General features: G+C 34.9%; 1 protein-coding gene across 3 annotated transcripts in view; it reads right to left on the reverse strand.

Annotated features, from left to right (window-relative positions):
• MMRN1 (multimerin 1) overlaps window positions 1-15,476 on the reverse strand; it is a 74,039-nt gene extending 58,563 nt beyond the window's left edge. For all 3 annotated transcript variants that reach the window (XM_063611166.1, XM_055297000.2, XM_063611165.1), the window contains exons 1-2: window positions 15,365-15,476; window positions 5,965-6,835 (exon numbers count right to left, since the gene is read on the reverse strand). In XM_063611166.1, the coding sequence (XP_063467236.1) occupies window positions 5,965-6,587 (623 nt within the window). In that variant the 5' untranslated portion in view covers window positions 6,588-6,835; window positions 15,365-15,476. The remainder of the gene's footprint in view (window positions 1-5,964; window positions 6,836-15,364) is intronic.
• Window positions 15,477-20,052: the final 4,576 nt, after the last annotated feature.

The following is a 20,052-nucleotide window of genomic DNA, read 5'->3' on the forward strand; positions in this document are numbered from 1 at the left end:
TAGCTGATCAGATAATTCACTTCTAAAACCTATTCATAATTCACACAAAATGAGCACAAAAAAATGTCTATTATGATAGACAGCAGAATTTAATGGTTAATTTTTTGTAATTTTCTAATTTGTCATTAAACTCAGAAAATAATTTTCTAATTTGTCATTAAACTTAGAAATAATAATTTATAATTTTCTAATTTGTCATTAAACTCAGAAAAAAAAATCCCTCCTGTTTTTTCTGCATATTCAAATTTTAACCTTCCTCTGACCCTTTTCATTAACATGTTAACATATGTATGACCCCTCTGTATATAAAATGAAATATAACAAGAAACAAGCACAAAAAATAAATAACTGTTTGGACTAGCCTTGGTTTCTAACCACTTTCTCTCTTTTTTTTTTTTTTTTCATAAAAGCCCTCCTTAATTGAGTTGGCTTTAATGGCTCTCTTTTGCCTTCCTTCATACCTCAATTCTCTCAGGCCAGAGCACAGTGCTCACTAAACTGAAATAGTGGCAATTTTTCAGTCCTCATTTTGTCTTTTTCACCAGCATTTCACATTGTTGATCACTTACCTCCTTCTTCAAATATTTTCTTCCTTTGCTCTATAACATCACACTTTTATAGATTCCTTCCTAACTTCTCTGGTCACCCCATTTAAGGCTATATTGCTGGCATCCACCACTATCAGTTCATCACATATTAGAGATTCTCCATTCATAATTCTAGGTCCTTCTTTCTGTCAGTATCATCCGCATTCATGACTTAATACAATTCCATACACCAATGCTTTGCCAAATTTATATCGCTAGCTTTGATCTCCCCTCTGGATGCCAAACCCATCTAATAATCCATGATTTTACAGAGTTTTATTGAGCTCTTTCTATGTGCCTGGCACTGTTCTAGACAGCAAATAGAGTTGTAATAAGACAGGCAAGGTCCCTGTTTTCATGGGATGTATTGCGGAAAGTCATAAAATACACCATTATCTATATAAATGGAATAATTTCAAATAATTTCTACAAAGAAAAAAATAAGGGTGACAAAATAAGGAATGGCAAGTGAGAGGATAGTTAACTTTACAATGGGTGGTAAGAGAAGGTCCCTTTGAGGAGGTGACCTTAAAGCTGGAGGTGCAAGTGGAACAGGAGTCCTTCACTATAAAAGGTGCAGAAAGAGCATTCCAGCAAGAGCAAAAAAAGTTTCCTTTGAGATGCGTATTAACTTGACATGTTCAATAAACGGAAAGGAAGCAAGCATGGCTGGAGGAAATGAAGTGCAGTGAGCTTGGAGTGTGACAATGAATGAAAGACCAAATTTCACAGATTTTAGGACACACATCTCTGAAATCAAGTATGTGTCTTGAAATCAATGGCATTTTTCAGTCACTAGTGGTCAGATAGCAGTTGTTGCCATTGCCTTCGAAATACTTTACCGGTTTCATTTACATTTTCTTCTTAAGTTTGTAAAAGTGATATGTGACCAAAATCTCAAAGTCTGAAAGACAAATCTAAAAATTCAAATTAAGCAAGTATGATGTCACACTTTTCCTTCTGATTAGTACCTAAAATAACGTGTCACTTACAATAATGAAGACTTACATCCAGTGAAATGCATTAATCTGACTTAAATGTTCAAAAGATCCCTCCCTTTTGTGGATCATGGATTATGGTAGACAAGAGTGGAAAGAAGTGGACCAATTAGAACACTAGTGGTGAATAACGGCAAGTAGAAGATGGAGAAAAGCTGAGGTATTTGGGATGTATTAGAGGTGTAACAAGACTTTCTGATAGATTAGATAAAAACCAGGAGGGAGAGAAAAATGCCAAAGATCTATCCAAGGTTTCTAGTTACGGAACTAGCCATTCACTGATTTGGTAAAAATTAAGATACATGTGTACAGGGGTTGGGAATTGTGGGAAAAGTTAAGTAGGCAGTTGGATTGTATCGTTACCTCATTTCACTTATTATCCTCTCAGGCAAGGTTTACTGACCCCATTCACAATTGGTAGGCCATTCCCCCTGTTATACACTACAATTTCTTAAGCTTCATTCAGAATCAGCATTTGTAATTCACTGTTATTCCTCCTCTCACCTCTGCCACTGGGCTGTTGGCTCCATAAGGCAGGACATGTAGGAGTTCTTGTTCATTGTTTTACTCCCAGCACAAGCACAGTGCTGGGGACAGATAAGGTGTTCAGCAAATATTTGTTCAACATATAAATACACTAATCCTGATTTCTTATTTCCATCCTTCCTATTTTAAAGTGCTTGGTCATTGACTAACACCCACTCTGCCAGACAGGAAACCATAGGTCTATTTTAGCCAGGAGTTCCTGCAATGCTAAAAAAAAGAAGAAAAACTACAAGATGAAATAAAAATATGCCAGAATAATCCTGAATAATCTAGAAAAGAACCTGTAACAAACATAAATACTCCTTTTACTAAGAATTATTATAAAATTCTAAGAATGGTAGAAAAAAGAACAAATATGAGTTTATTCTAAATCAACCAAGTTTTTTTCATAAACAAATGCAAATATTTATTTGGGAAGCTTTCTTCTTTATATTCACATATTAATCCTCATATTTCACATTCAGTATGATTAAATATTGATTGTGTACCTGCTATAAACCAGAGACTTTGCTAGCTCTGAAAATAAGTCCCTATACGCAAAGATACTACAAATCCATTATGATGATTATGCAGTGTCGTAAGTGCAGTGAACAGGGGAATTCAAAGAGACCTGTAGGAGCAGTTAGAAAGGCCACCTAACTTCACCTGAGAAGGCTTCCTGGAGTTATTATTAGGTGTGAAAGGAGACAACGATGGCAAAAGAGGGCCATTGTTAGTCAGAGGGGCAGACAGGGAAGAAAGGTGGGTTTAACAAACAGCATATATTGGACCAGAGAACTACTTATTTGAATAGGCAGGAAGCGGCGGGAGATGAGGTTGGGAAGGTAGGCAGGAGGCAGATCTAGGATGGCATCGTGTGACTAACTGGGTAACAAATCTAGATTGTATTCTGGAGGCAACCAATAGCATGTGAAGCCTCACGAGCTGGGAAGTGAACTGGTCATGCTTATCCTCCCACTTGTGATAAGAGACTGTACCTGCCAAGGGAGTATAATGTAGGAGCTGAGAGCTATGACTCTAAAGCCAGCCAGCTTGGATTTGAATCTTTGCCCCGAGCTTTGTTAGCCAAGTGACCTTAGGTAAGCTACTTAATCCCTCTGTAAATAAATAATGATAAAATCTTCCTCTTCTTTATGGAGTTCTATAGTAATGATTAAATGAGTGAATATATTCACTCACAATAGTGGAGTACTAGTAACAGATGCCATATAAGTGTTTGCTACTATTATTATTATTATTTGCCAGTCAAATGAAAGTACGAAGGACTTCTTTTGACCTTATCAAGGGTTTGCAGCAGCACTGTGTCCAAAAGTGAAGGACCTAGGTTTTTCTCTAATGCCATTGTCATTTGCATGGCCTAATGAATCTTGATAATGGAAAGGATTACTAAAAGAAAACCTCAGGCTCTCCAGGATCTCAAATGAGAGAATCCCTACATGCAGTTGGTACTTTTCTATAGAAAGAATTTAAGATTATTTTTGTTGGAAAATCCAGAGGATAATGTTCTGTTCAGCGAGTTATACCTTTAATATCTTGTTTTCTTATAGCACATATTAAAATTTTTTGAAGTCTGATAGGTATGTTAGTGTTTACTTTTTATAGGGGATGTTCCTTAGAAGGAGAAATTATTATTATTTTTTTAAATTCTGTGTATCCCAAAGCCTAGCACAGTGCTGGCACATGATGGGCAAATTATAAATATTTATCAAATTGTTCCCAACCTTTGAAAGCAAGGTCCTTGGATAAAACAACTAGCATTTATTTAAAAACTGGTATTTATCAAACTATTAGTTACTAGTTCTAATTATGACACAATTGTATGCCACTTTCTATATGGTATGTAAAATTTAAATGCTATTTTAACTTGAATTGTCTCTTTGTTCTGTTTATAATATTTCCCTTTCTATTAAAAAATTCTGGCTGGGTGCGGTGGCTCATGCCTGTAATCCCAGCACTTTGGGAGGCCGAGGTGGGTGGATCACGAGGTCAAGAGATCGAGACCATGCTGGCCAACAGGGTGAAACCTCATCTCTACTGAAAATACAAAAATTAGCTGGGTGTGGTGGCACACCACCTGTAGTCCCAGCTACTCAGAAGGCTGAGGCAGGAGAATCGCTTGAACCTGGGAGTCGAAGATTGCAGTGAGCCGAGATCGTGCCACTGCACTCCAGCCTGGCAAGAGAGCAAGACTCCTACTCAAAAAAAAAAAAAAATTCTTAGCTATAGCATCTCTGAAAAGCTCACAATCGTTTCCCATGAATGTCCAAGGGTTTTATTGTTATTAGTTTTTAAAAATTTAATTACAGCCTCTAATAAAATATGATTAACAGAAATGATGCATTCAAGTGATTTAGAAAAAGCTCTCAATAAATGACATTTCTGATTATTTAATAGATAAAATCCTGTTGTCCCCCAAAATGAGAAAGATTAATACATGTCTGTTAAATGTTTTTTTAATGGCAAATCTACTTGTCCCAAAGTGAACAAATTGCAATCTGTACTATTTGTTTTACAGTAAGCTGGGATTGTTCCAAAGTCCACCAAGTGAATACTTTTTTAGTTATAATCAGATTTACTTATATATTTCAAAAAATTCTATAACTTTTGAAATATAGTGAAAAATAGACTTGAATAATAAATAATACAGAAATAAGTAAATTCATTGGCTAGAATTCTTACCAGTGTCTCTCTTCTTCTCACCTTTATATCAGCAACAGCTTTAACCAAATGCCTTTCACATAGCAGGTGTGTCAACTTCTATTTTTAACTCGAATTTTATTTTATTATTAGTAAGATATTTAACCCCATTTTGCTCCCAAGACATGTCTGGTGTCTTGACTTTGTATTATTACATGTAAAACTATTTGTAAGTTTAGTTTTGCAACACTAAACTTCTAGTATTCCAAACACACAGATAACTCTGAGCATTAAATGAGTAAAATATTGACCCACCCAGATATTTTTTCTTTATTTTGATTTGACTATCACTTCTTTTGAAAACCCTCTTTAACAATACTCTTTTAAATTTGTTTTATTTTATTTCAACCATTCAAATTGCTCTAACTTTAAATTAAAATTAATTTGAAAAATAGGTTTTCTGATTCATCATATTCACGATGGCAACACAAATCAAAATAATCACAGTACTAGCAAAATTTGAGTTGTTGAGCACCTATTCTGTGAGGAGCATGCATCTAAGCACTTTTCATTCATTTTTCTCTGAACGAGAACCCTGCAAAGTTTTATTTTTATTGACATTCCTTGTATTAAATCTGTAGTTTCCATATGAAGAAACTGAGGTTCACAGAGATCAATTGAGTTGCTCAAAATCATGGAACTAGACCATGCTGAAGCCAGGATTGCACCCCCGGTGTGCTTGGTTCAATCTTTGACAACTGTTACTTTTTATAATGCTGCTATTCCAATTTTCAAATCTGTTCATGCCCCAATTCTATTTATTTATTTAGTTTTGTCTTTCATATTGTGGGTATGGTTGGGAACACAATCAACATATCCCCGAGTTGAATTAAACTAACGGCCACCATGGTTCTAGTTTGCTTGGCAATGACTATTCTAAGTAAAACCACCTCTATAAGTGAGTAGAAAAGTGAATGATTATTTCAGTTAAAACAAAATTGCTGCATTTTATTTCTTCATTTTTCCCTATTAGATAAATTAACAATAACTTTATCTAACTGAAATGGTGAAATTATAAATATGATCCAATTTCATCTTGAATTTGAAATAATTTTCTGGGAGTGAGGTAAATTTCGCTTGGAATCTTCTAGACCTGATAGACAGAGAAAGAACAAAAAGAAAAGAAGATTTCTTACTTTCCTCTAGTTGTTTCGAAATTTGATTTTTGGTAGTCAGTTCTTTGGCTGGAACTGCTGTCACCCCGGCTGAGGTATGTTTCCCGTGGGGCTCGATTTCCCACGCCTCCAGTGCCTCCAACACCTCCAATGCCTTCAGTGCCTCCAACTGCATTTAGAGAAGTTGCTTGTTCATTTGACTTTCTGGCAAAGCTCTGAAGAAATTTCAGTGTAGAATTGGAAAGGACCACTGATTCTGCTCCAGGATTGAACTTGATGCTAGCGTTGGTTGGGAGGGTAAGATTCTGTGACTTGACCACTCTTTCTGCTTTCTCTGTGGATGTGAGAGTTTGGTTTCTCACACCCTCAGCAGGTGCACTTGTTTCTGAGGGAGGCAGTGTTGATTTAAGAAGACTGTCTTCAGAAGTTCTTGCCTCTGGAGTTGTAGCAATCTCCACTGACATGACGCGAGTGGTTGGCAGTATTTGCAAACTTTGTGTTTTATTTGGAGGAACTGAAGCAGAGGGCATAGTCTTCTGAGAGTTCCCATCCCCAGGTATAGTCCAAGAATACTTGCTGTTGTTAAGCCCAATACCCCCACTCCATAAACTACAAAGCAGGACAAATAATCTTGCCCCCTTCATCTCAGTAGTTTGAAGCAAGGTAGCTCATGTGAAATTTGGGGACAAAATCCGTATGGCCTTTTTGATAGCTGCTTCCACACTGAATCTGCTAAGACTGAGTTTTGCCAATTTGAGATGTGTAGAGGAAACAGGTTTCTGTGTTTTGTAGTGTACTCAGGAAGTTCGGTTTCCTGTTTCTGTAGGGTTTTTGTGATCTGTGACCTCTAGTGGGATGGCTCTATGGAAGTGCTGAAGGGTCTCTGACAAAGCTAAGGGTAAATGGGAAAACACAGGCAATTATTATCAGGAAAACCCATGAGAAAAATATGAAGTAACTTTCTTTTCCTGAGTACACCCTTGTTTCACGTTTCACTGATTTCAAAGAGAAATTTCAGGTTCAAGATAGAGAGTGTAAAATTTTGTTTATATAGACTTAATACAGGAGTTTTAACATTTTGTTCTACTATATAAAGACACTGAGAAAAGTTTTTATGATACTTCTTATCTGCTGTGTGCTCTATCCAGAGAGATGCATTTTGTTCAAGTGTATATCCACATGCATACACATAATCAAAAGCTTGTTTACAGTGTCTCTATCCTTTCTTATGGTACATATACCCTAAATTATAAAACGTTTATCTACATACATGTATATCTTTCTATTTTTATAAATATACTTCAGCTGTGTCATTACTTAATCTCAATGATTATAAGTAATAACAGAAAAGGAAAGCATAAGTAATTGAATTAGACAGGTATACCAGGAAGTCACTGTAAATTTTGCTCCTGGAACTTCTACCAGAGATACCCGCTAATGGAATAAATAATCAGAATTTTACTTCCTTTATTTTCCAATCCTGATTATCTGGTGGTTGGGGGTAACCAATATTTTACTAGTAAGGGATAGATGAAGAAAAAATGGAGTCACATAAAAATAAATTAAAATGGGATCATATAGAATGCTTTATACATTTACTGTAGGACAAAATTATGCCAGTTGTAGGTAGCAGAGAAGCAGATTTATCTGAGTTTTCTATGGGTTTTTTTCTGGTAGAGATGTTTCATGAGATTTATCATTTAATTTCTCCAGCAAATCTCTGATCCTCAGATTTCAATTAACCTCTCATCTATAAAATTTCATATCAGTCTGTTTAAATAGATATATAAACTAAGTTATAATAGTTCATTCATCCACTCATTCATTTATTTATGTATTGATGAATTCAGTAGTTACATAACCCCTCATTCTGTGCAAAGCACTCTCTTATGTGCTAGGATTATAAGGAAAGCAAAAATATTCTTTGCTGTCAATTTGCTAATTGTCTGTTATGTTATTTGAAAGCTAAATCCATGTGTAACCAATCTTTCTGTCAACTTCTGTGCCAGGCATGCTCTTGCTAAATATTCAGTCACTGATTATTAAACTATTATTAGATTTTATTTTTTGCTATTAGATTATTAAGTTCCATCTTTCAAAATTAGAGAATTGCAAATCTAATGCCTGCTTGATTATGTTTTATTGTAGCTATTTTCTCTAGTCTTTATTCCTGGACACAGTGCACCAGGATTTGAAATAAGGCCTAATTCTTCCTTGAGCTTGGGCTTAATATTTTTTTCTTCTCTCAGTCTTTGGGCTTAATATTTTTTTACTATTTGGGCTTAATATTTTTTTCTTCCCTCAATCTTTGCCATTTATTTCCATAAGTGTATTGTTGACCTACTAGAGAGTATTTATTTAAACTAAGACAATCATCAGCAACCCCAACCAACTCTGATATGGAGTAAAAAGCATCTGTTTCTCAGATATACCACAGAACAATCCACAAACCTTGCCTTAGTAAAGGAGCAAAAAGGTCCAGCAGAGACAATCCAGGAAACGATTAGTTACTAATAAGAGCAATGAAACTGCACAACTGTCACAATACAAACATGGTTTTCAGTAGAAAGAAAAAGGCCTTACAGTGTCTTTATCTGGAAAACACAGAAGAAACTAGCTTTGGCTTATAGAAGAGCAGTAATTTCATAAAATTTAGGAAAACTGTTCCTATTTATATTCAATTTTACACCAATTTTCCTAGATTTAGTAAAAATAGATGAATGGACTGTCTTGAAGATTTACAAAACTGCCAGAATAATGACATTCACTGATTTTTTGTTTTCTTCTACAGTTTGAAAGACTGTTCAAACCTGGTCTAGCAAGTGAACTTTAGTGGTAAAATGTCACCCATTGGATCTATAACTGATAACAAATAGTTATCCAATGATAATAAAAACTGAACAAAGCTAAGCAATTCATTTAACCACTTATAAGGTATTGACCAATAGTGACTTTTGCTCACCCCTATCCTAGTTTACAAGTGACCCTGCAATCAAAAGGCTAAAGGTTCTGTATCTCACTATTGATCGACTAAGCCATCTTGCGCTTTAATTCCCCAGAGACTCTCAAGCTCATTTAGTGATTTTGGGTGTATGGATCAGCCCTTAATTAGAGATATAAAATACTCCAGAAACTGTCAGAGGCCTTGTCTCGAATTCTGCTTTCTGAGACTAATAAATACTCATCAAATAACAATTAAGAAAAATAATATTGCTGAGATGACTGGCTGAAGAGTACTCAGTTTACTCATTCTTCTAGATACTATTATACTAGATACTAAAATACTATTGTTGGATTAAACTATATCATCAGTTTTGTATACCTGGACCCCATCATTTTGCTATACCCCCCATTTCCCACTTGGTTGTTTATATTAAATTATGTCTTACCACCTTGCCATTTGTTCACCATGAATATTTTATAAGACAAAAATCATGAAATTTATTATATTATGAGCTATCAGGAGATGTTTATGTCATTTTTCATTGTATCATAAACATAGGATTCACTATATACGGCAACATGGGTTGTCTGTAGGTGATGAGATAATGGGTTTGGTTCTTTTCCACCTTATAATGCATATGAATTAATTTTCTAACCACAAGAAAAAAACAAAAAAAATTATCAAGTTAAAAGAAAATATAAATGTGAGTTAAAAGAGAATCTTAGATTGAGGAGTTCACTGTAGATGGTGCTGTGTATTATTCAAAGCATTTTTATAGCTGCAAGACTTATTCTTTGTAAAATGTTGGGGGTATGGGCTAACTTCCACCAGATTAATAGGATTTTTCAGCAGCTGTTTTCTTCATTTTTCACATGAGAAATTCCTATTTTCTTAAAATAGTTTAAAACATCCAAAATACGATTTCATTATGACCTTCCTCCATAAGACATATCTGTCAAAAATAATTGAAGAAAACAAATTTTAGAGCTTTTTCAATTAAATGGTGTTTGAAAAATATTGAAAACCTATCAAATTTACATGTGGACAAAGGGGGTTATCAACATACAGCAAAAGGGCTGGAGAAGAAGAGAAACTGATTTCTGCATGATTTTGATGAGTCGATGTGCTAGGTAAGTTAAATTTGGCATATTATTTAATTCTTACAAACGTGTTAGGTAAGTATTCTATTCTCATTATACTCATGGGAAGTTAAACTTAAAGAAGTTAAATAACTTCCTAGGGTAACACATTAGTAATTGTTAGAACAGATATTTATGCCCAATTCTGATTCAATAGGTATTCAATAAATATTTGTTGAATCAGTGAACGAATGGATGAAGCTATGACCATACTCCTATGTATAGTGATAACAAATGGGTTGAGGAGGGCTCTATTTCACATTCTTATAGCCGCACAAAAGAAAAAAAAAGTAATCTAAATAAATATAATGAACTTGTTCCAGGAACACACCTTCAAAAGTCTTCTGAAATACCCTTTCAGTCAGATTGCCTCCTGTAAGTTACTCCTAAAGAAAATTCAGAAAGCCCATTGTTTCTACATTATCTATTCTCAAAATAAATATGAGAAGGTTTATTTTGAAGCCATTACAGCCACATTAGAATAATAAACCAAAGACTAGGAGTTGTAGAATAAAAGATAATGAAGAGGTAGTGATGCTAGAAAAATTTAAGATAAGCAAATAAATTGAAAGTAAGAAAATTTAGATTTGAGTGAGCTGGCAGGAAAGGGAAGATGGACAATTAATGAATTATATAATTCTTAATATTAAGTGAGAGAAACATATTAGTTTATCAGGAAAAAAAATAACATATTTGTCCTAATATTGAAGTTTTAACTTTTTTAAAATCATAAGGAACATACTGATAAAGATGACCAAATGCCCCCATGAGAAAATGAATGTATGAATTGTTCACAGAACCACACCATTGCTGATTTTATATTTCCCATTTAAGTAGAACAGTACCCTTGAAGTGAAAGAGTTCAAAACTCATTTCTTTTGATCATTTTAGAAATAATATTTTCATTTTCTTAATGGAAAGTTGTATCTGGTTATCAAGTGATTATCATTAGTGACTTCCGCTTCTGGAAATACAGAATAGACATATTTCCCTATTCCTTCTGCTAAGTACATCTGAAAATCACAGACATTACATATAGAACAAATAGAAGAAGACTCTGAAGAGTGGACAAAAGAAGGCAGAATGGCTAGGTGACCCAAGGAACAATGAAGCACTGAGTTCCCAAGTTTTCTTTTGCCTCATTTCTGGGTACTGGGGAATTTGGCAAACTAGGAATGCCAATGGGCACAAACAATAAAAGCCCCAATAAAAGCTCTCTTTAGGCCAAGGACTAGAGAATTGTCAGCCTAGAAAGAAGGGAAAGTTTTAGAAAATAACCACTCTAGTCCCACCATACAGCACAGGGGGAAAAAAAAAAAAAAAGCAAAATAAAAACCAAAAGAACCCACCCTTGCCAGCAAAGCCTGAAGGGAGAATTAAACTTCCACCTCACGAGGTTGTAACAAGGTGTCCCAACCCTCATTCTCCTGTTGGGGTAGTGTCAGAGAAGGCCAACAGAGGAGCCAGAAATTTCTTCATCAAGAAGCCTCGCCTGAGTACACTGCCATAGCTCTCCAAAAGCTGAGTGAAAGGAAAAGAATGAAAATCAATAGCTTCGAGGCATGGCAGGTAGGTCTTCACTGAGTAACTTTGGAGGAAAGGTCCTCCAAAGGCTAGAGATAAGGCAAGAGGTTGGAAAGATGTCTTCTAAGGTGTAGAAATCCAGGGGTGGGTCTGGAAAGAAATGAGAATGTACTAGAGATTTTTTTAAAAATGATTTTTCATTGTAAAGTAGAAGAAAATTTCTCATTGTAAAATAGTGTTTTAATCACCCTCTCTTCACCCTATTGGTGAGGGAGGAATTCCCACCCTAAGGTTATAGGAATGGGTGAACACATGATGTCCGGTGTTGAATTGATGAGATTGGCAGCAATTTATACATAAACTAAAGCCCTGGGGAAGAGGACACAGCACACCACGCAGGGCCACACCAGGGCTGCACTCGGGAACAGAGTGAACAATCAATAACACTAGAAGGCGGACTTTGTAATATCAAGAGTATGAGATGTCCCCTGGCTCCCACAGGCGGATATGACTGGCTTGTTCGAATAATTCTGTGGGATGGCAGGGAACTGAAACCTACTACTCAGGGATAAGCAGGAACTATGCCTGGTCCCCTTGATAAGGCAGTGGATATTGGGTAGGGACCTTATCCACAAGAGCAGAGTGGGGAAGGAAACTTTTGGGTTAAGGCCATCGATGCCCTCTGGTTTCAGACGTCAAGATGGCACATAATTCTGTGTCTTCATTTTAGGCCTCGTATTACACATAGTTCAGAGAGCTTTTTCTCTGTATTGTCAAGAATAAAGAGCTCTCCAGAGCTTTGCCTGTGCTCAGATCTCAAACTTAGTTGAAAGGAAAATCCTTATCATTCCCTCAAAGTATTTTAGAAGCATGGTGAGTTAAAACTTAATGCTACAACAATTTTTGTTTATATTAGACCTAGCTCAATTACAAATTGGGATACTCAGCTCCTACACTAAACAGTTAACAGGATAAGAATGTCCTTCTCTGAGGTAAATATTATTTACTATAGCCTTTATTATTCTTTTAAGCATAATGCCTCATATAATAAAAATTGTGAGATAAATGAAAAAATAAGAAAATGTAATTCATGGTCAAGAGAGAAACCCCAAAAAATCAAGAAAACACCAAGATATGGGAAGTATAAAAGAGAGAATTTCAAATAACTATGATAGAATGTGGTATTGAAGGTGGGCAACATGTCTGAACAGAAAGGGAATTTCAGGAGAGACAAATTATTTTTTAAAAAGTTGAATGAAAATGCCAGAAATAAGACATATCAAAAATGAAGAAGTCATTTGATAAGCTTAATAGCACACTGGAAATAATAAGCAGTTAACTTGAAGATAGGACAGAAGAGATTAACAAAACTGAAACACAAAAAAGATGCATATGTGAACGAAATACACAGTGTCTGAGATCTGTGGAACAATTTCATATGGTTTAGCACACCTGTAAATGGAGGGAATAAAGAAGAAAAGGGAGAGTAAATAGGACAAAAGATAATTTTTCAAAGATTTATAGGTAAGAATTTTCCAAAACCGATGAGACACAATTGATGAGTTATCAGGAAAAAAAAAAACATGCCATATCACATAAAGGGGAACATAATTATAGCTGACTTTTCATTAAGTCAAATAGATGAGAGAGAGAGCAACAGAATTACATCTTTAAAGTGCTCAAAGGAAAAAAATAACTTGCTAGGACAAAAGAAAAAATTTTTAAAGATTTATGGGTAAGAATTTTCAAAATTGATGAGACACAACTGATGAGTTGTCAGTAAAAAAATAAAACACGCCATATCACATAAAGGGGAACATAATTATAGCTGACTTTTCATTAAGTCAAATAGATGAGAGAGAGCAATAGAATTACGTCTTTAAAGTGCTCAAAGGAAAAAGATAACTTGCCAACTTATAATTCTATATCTTGTAAAAATATCCTTCAAATTAAAGGGAAAATAAAGACATCTTTAATAGGTAAAACCTGAAAGGATTTGATTTCAGAAGACCCACCCTATAAGATACACTAAAGAAGCGCTTTGAGCTAAAGAGAAACTGTAGAAAAATGGAGCTAGATTGGCAAGAATGAATGGAGAGCGTCAGAAAAGTTAAATATATAGGTAAACAAATTTGATATTATTTTTATTATCCATTAAAAAAGGTATATAATAGATATTATCTTTATTATAGATTCAAAAAAGATGAATATGTGAACAAAATGAACAGTGTCTGAGATCTGTAGAGCAATTTCATATGGTTCGACGTACCTATAATTGGAGGAAATGAAGAAAAGAGAGAGCTTTATAATTTCATATGTAGTGTGAAATGATAATGAATTAAATTTTTTTTAATTTGACTGTTCAGATAAAAATCACAGCAATGATGTATGGTGAGATTGATAGCATTTGTAGTTAAAATTCAAGACAGAGGAACACAAAGAGCCTGCAGGTGTGTAAATGGAATTGCACAGTTCCCAACCCTTTAACATTTCTTTTAGAATTACATGCAGTGCAGTGTAGAAAGAAATATCAGTATCGAGCCTGAGACTGTTTTTTAACATCCCTGCTGTTAGGTACTGCTGGTGTGGTCTTAGATGCATCCCTTGATCCTGCCAAGCCTCAGTTCTCTCCTCTGTATTCTTCTTCCCATGATTACATGGGTCACTGCCTAGGACTGTTCCATACAATGTAAAGCGATATATTGGTAAAAAGGAGAGATGTTATATAAGAAACCAAAGCTATAATTTATCAATTCTTAAATGTCCATTATGTTTTCTCTCCTCTCATCATGAGAAGGGACTGGACTCACCTATCCTTGAATTTCTTTGATCTTCAAGGCAAAGTTGTTCTTACTCTAAGCACCACAGAGCCTTCTATGTGACTCACCTTTTCTGTAAATTCTTGTTGGACAGCTTACAGATTTTCTGAATTTTCTGATGCCAATAGAAGGGCAGATTAATGCTGATTTCCTTCTTTAGGTAATTATAGTAGGTAATCGTTAACTCTTTGTGCACTGATTTTGTGCTAAGCACTCTATTAAGTGGCATATAAGCTATAATATCTTTTTTAATTTCTCTAAAACTCTTGTGACATAGTGACTCAGAATCCCCATTTTAACAAGCAGTCAAGTAACTGCCCAAGATATGGCAGCTGAGGGGGGACAGAACTGCCATTTAAACCCAGATCCTTTTGCTTTAGGGCTTAAACTCAACCTTCTCTCCCAACTTAACTGATTTCATGTTTTAATTTAGATTTTTAGAAATTGTGTTGACACAAAGAAGTCAATTTCTGCTACATTAGAAAACATGTAAACAGCTAAACCAGAGTTTGGCTTCAAAAGAAAAGCAGGCAGTTATATTTTTAAGTGCACCAATTGTCCGCCCCCAGGGTTTCTATACCCAGAGCAATCAGAATATCTGTAAAATTAAAACCAGCATCATACCATGTCCAAAAGATTAACAGCTCCACAGTACAAAGTTTGTTGATTTAGTAGTGGATTCAGTCTGTCAATCAAAATGCCATAAACAATAACATGATAACAGTTTTCAACATAAATGCTTTTCTTCAGGCTATTTTCACATGTCTTGTTGAATTCTGCCAGAACATTTTCTCTGCACACTCTTACTGCATTCTAAGTGCCCATTATAAAGGAAAATTAATGCTTTTTTTAAAAGACAATGTATGTCACACAAAGAGCTAAACTATTAATACTTGAAATAGACCTGTAATCTTATTTGAAGAAACATTAACAAAGTTCTTCTATCTTACAAAAATAAGCAAATGTTAATTTAAAAAATTATTGGTAGCTCTTACCTTAATATTCTTTGCCCATGGTTATAACCAAATGCTAACATCAATAGAAGCAGAAACCTCTTGGCCTCTCTGTAGGCTGTCTCCAAATATTCACTTATTTTCAGAAGCAGAGAAAGACAAGTTTAAAGAGGGCGGGGAGAAAACCACCCTTACAATGGCCCTGCCATTATTCTCTCAGTGAATGCCTAGCAACAGAAGTCCAGGGTCCTAGAAACTAAGATGCCTGAGGGCACTGACCCCCAGCCTGCCTCACGTCCTTTCAGTGTAGCTGGGATCCTAGAGCTCTCACTAAAAAGTGTTATACAACCTGAAGGTTTAGCTGCCACCATGATTAAAGTGTTCAGAATAATGTTACGGCTAAGATAATTTTCTCAAAAATATTGATGATATTATATCTTCTTAATTAACAATACTTCAGCCAGTACTGAAAATAGGCCTAATAGATAAATCTTATATATTAAGATTTAAATGTTTAATTCCACCCAGTTTAGAAACAAAACAAAAAAATCATGGAAGCTCAGGTAATCTCCTGCTCTAGCTTTTTGATTAACAAGATTATTGCAACCCTGGATTACATTCCTGAGAGCATTTCATAGTCACCTACAAGTCACTGATAAAATCTCCAAGACTTAGCTAAAGTATTTCATAATTTCTTATACAGCTTCTTTAAGTGGATGGAAAATGAATTACCAGAGTCTGTTTCATAAGAAAACTTCAGTCAGCTCTACTGAGCTGAATCTCTTATACTTAGCGTCCTTCTTCTCTGTTGCAACATTTGCCTTATTTCTTCTGCTGAGTAACCAGAACTTCCTCTCCAAATTAGTGGTGGGGAGGGACTTGTGCTTTTGTTCATCTTTTTAATACCAAAGGTCCAATCTTGCACGTGACAGGTGATTGATAAATGTCTTGAATTGAAGTGACTTCCTATTTGCTTTTGTAGCTCAAAGTGGTGGAATCTGTGACATAAGTCTGATTTCTTCCCCACATGTATTTTGCTCTTATGGATTTTTCACTGATCAGCTGACTCCCGACTAAGCACATTGTTCATTGTTGACAAACAGTCTCCAGGCTGTTCATTGCTGAAAAAGTCTCCAGGCTTTGCACATTCAGATCCCTCTGCTTGAACCCTTTTGAAAAGCGGAAGTGCCATTGTATCTAAATTTCAGCGAGTTTTAAAATATTATACTTTTGAGAGACAAGACAGAGTCTATACAGAGGAAAGAAAAACTAGAACACGGTGTTCATTTTTAAAGTGAAGCAGGCATTCCACTAGTTGTTTTGCTTTTATAAAATGAGTAGAACCATAACATACTATCATAAATCTCTCTTATAATATAATACAAATTCTATCACAGAATTCCATGCAAACATGACTACCAAATTCATGAACAGCATTGAGTTCAGCTCTTCTCCACGTGGTCCTATCCTATCCTATTTAGAGTCAGGGTACATAACTTCTTAATTGCTTTATAAATACATTATCCCATCACAAGTAGACTAAATTAATAATGAGTTATAAGTAAAAATATTTTTGCTTTGACACTAACGTTTGATTAAACATTACCTTTAAAAATAAATTATGCTTAGGTGGATGTATTTTCACATAATTTAAAAAGGCAGATATTTATAACAGTAATTCTCCAGCAAAATAAAAATATAAAATTATATTCATATTTTAATATATTTTATTAATACATTTTGTATTTTTATTAATGTTGCTGTAATTTCATAGCAACATAAAACACAAGTCTGTGAATTCAACAGAGAGCACTGCGTGGCCATGAGGCACAGTATCAGGCATGACAAAATTGAGCTCACCGTGTGCTAATTATTAGAGTAAAATTCGTATCTTTACTCAAATATTACAAAAAAAAGAAAACAACAATGCATAATTTAACATACAGTATATTATATGTAATATATCCATGTGGAATTATATATTTAGCATATAATATATAAACATATATACATAATATACACATATAGCATATAGAATACATACATAATTTAGTGTATGTGTAGTGTGAACACACATATATGTATGTGCACACATACTAAATAACACCAATAAAATATAGAAAGAAATAAGCATTTTAAAGAACAAAGAACAAAAAATAATAAAGAGCTATGGAAGTTTTCAGAGGTTTCTTTTCATTCATTCATCTTTACAAATGAGTGTGTGTATGTGAGTGTGTGTATGTGTGCATGCGTGTGCACGCACGCACGTATAGAGAAAGAGAGAGAATCTCTGCTTGGAAAAGTAAGCGTCAGAAGGCAAGAAACGTTGTCTTTTATCCCATCACTGTATTTCTAGAAAGTGGCACATTTCTATGTTTTATAAATAATTGTTGAACGAATGCTAAAAGCAGTTCTCAAAAACTAAGTAATGCCACATATTCTGAAGCCCTTTCTTGTGTGTGAGATGGAGTTTCCCTCTTGTCGCCCAGGCTGGAGTGCAATGGCTCGATCTAGGCTCACTGCAGCCTCCGCCTCCGGGGTTCAAGCAATTCTCCTGCCTCAGCCTCCCAAGTAGCTGGGATAACAGGCGGCCTACACCACCCCCAGCTAATTTTTTTAATTTTTAATAGAGACAGAGTTCCACCATATTGGCCAAGCTGGTCTTGAACTCCTGACTTCAGGTGATCCTCCCACCTTGGCCTCCCAAAGGGCTAAGATAACAGGTGTGAGTCACCATACCTGGCTTTTTTTCTGAAGCCTTTTACATCTCTCAGTATTACTTTTTCTTCTGCAGCCAGGGGTAATTTATGGAAAATGTTAATCAGAGTATGTATGCTCCTGTGTTTGTTAAACTTTTATCTTCCCGTTGTGCCTAAAACATTGCTGAGATTCTCAGGCACAAAGTGGTCTTCTTACCACTACAATTGCATCTTCACACCCACCATTTCCTTTGCCTACTAAGTCCCAGCCACACTGGCATTCTTCAATTCTCAAACTTGCCTCTTAGTAATTGAACATTTTCTGCTCTCTGCCTAGAACTCTTATCTTCCCTTCTCTCCATGGCTGCTTCCTTCTCATGGTTAATTCTCAGCTTATATAACTCCCTCTTCTCTATAAGTATCTCCTTAAAAACAATATATTTCACAATTAGTCATTCATTTACTGTTCATTTCCTTCCTACCGCATGTCACAATTAGTTGTTCCTTTACTTATTACTTGTTTTCAATCATTCTCCCCACTTGAATCACTAAATTCCACAGTGGCAAAGGAACATGTCTATCATGTTCATTTATTTGATCATACTGCCTAGTATGATATCTTACATACAGTAGGTGCTTAATAAATATTTAAGTGAGTAGTGAAAAGTAACCTTGAACTCCCATAGCTCTTTATTTGTATTGTGGTATAAGCACTTCATTCTGTCTACCTTGTATTAAAGTGATTTGGAATGTAACTGGAATGTAAGGTCCTCCATGAGTCCAGTGCATATGTTTCGATTTCCTTCTTTGTCTCCTATAGCACTGGTGACAGATATTGCTAGCTATCTGCTGTGGTAGATGATGTGAATCACTGTACATGCAACTCCTGGTGTCACACTCTGAGACACTATAATTCTGCTGGTATATAGACAGACGTACTAATACATTTGAACTTTGAATTGAATATTATGAAACTTTTGTTTAGGACACTGAGTTTTTTGGGTAGATGGAGGTGGGGTCTGTCTCTTTGTCAGAAGCAGTACTGGCAAAGTATCTGATAACCAAGTTCATCTAACTTTACAGTCTTCATTTGCCTCATCTGCCAGTAATACCTGCTTCACAGGATTATTACAAAATGTAAATAAAATAACAGGATTTAGCAAAAGACTTTCCGTGTAGAAAATATTTAACAAATGTTAGATAAAAACATTATCAGTAATGTCTATTTTCTCTCTGTCTCTGTATATTACCAAGCAAAGGCTCTAGCTTAGGAGAGAGAATTAAAGCATCTATTTGAGATATATGTTTGAGTGGATATAATGCCTTATTTTTGTATTTAAGACAAAAATGAGTTGAAAGTAAAGGTTTTATTTATGAAAAAAATCCATAGAACACCTTTACGAAAAAGAATTCAAGGATACTTTTGCCATACTGAATCACTGGCAAGAAAAAGATATAAAACATGAAAAAAAAAGTATTAAAAAACCTTATAATTAACATTTATCCATGAGAGTGGAAAAAAATTCAGTATTTTACATTTATATGTAAAATATTACATATATATGTATATATGTACATATGCTGCAAAGGTGAAAAAACAATTCTAGATGCTGGAAATTAATTTTATAATCCAAAACCAGTCAGGTATCTGCCTTTATTATGAAAACTATATGGTGACTTGACTATCTCAGAATTTTCAAATATCATCTTCCAAAAATCTCTCTCTCAAATTTGAATGAGACAGATAAATTCACCATCAGTAAGCATATGATTGTTGGAATAGAAGGATAGGATGGTTAATTAAAGTTGAGTCTCTTTTGTTCAGTTTGGGTTTGGAAATGAGCATTGGAAAATGACACAAAATCATATTTTTCTGGGATTTGATGAATGGCATGATCGGCACCAAATCATTTTCTACCCGCCTTACATCAGGTGATTTGCTATTGAAGATTGTTTAATAAAGGAAAGCCAAACTCAATACATATATGAAAAGAAGGAGATGCTATCATTGATTTTGAACTAAGAAAGGAG

The sequence above is a fragment of the Symphalangus syndactylus genome, chromosome 10 (genome assembly GCF_028878055.3).
Source record: "Symphalangus syndactylus isolate Jambi chromosome 10, NHGRI_mSymSyn1-v2.1_pri, whole genome shotgun sequence".
NCBI lineage: Eukaryota > Metazoa > Chordata > Mammalia > Primates > Hylobatidae > Symphalangus > Symphalangus syndactylus.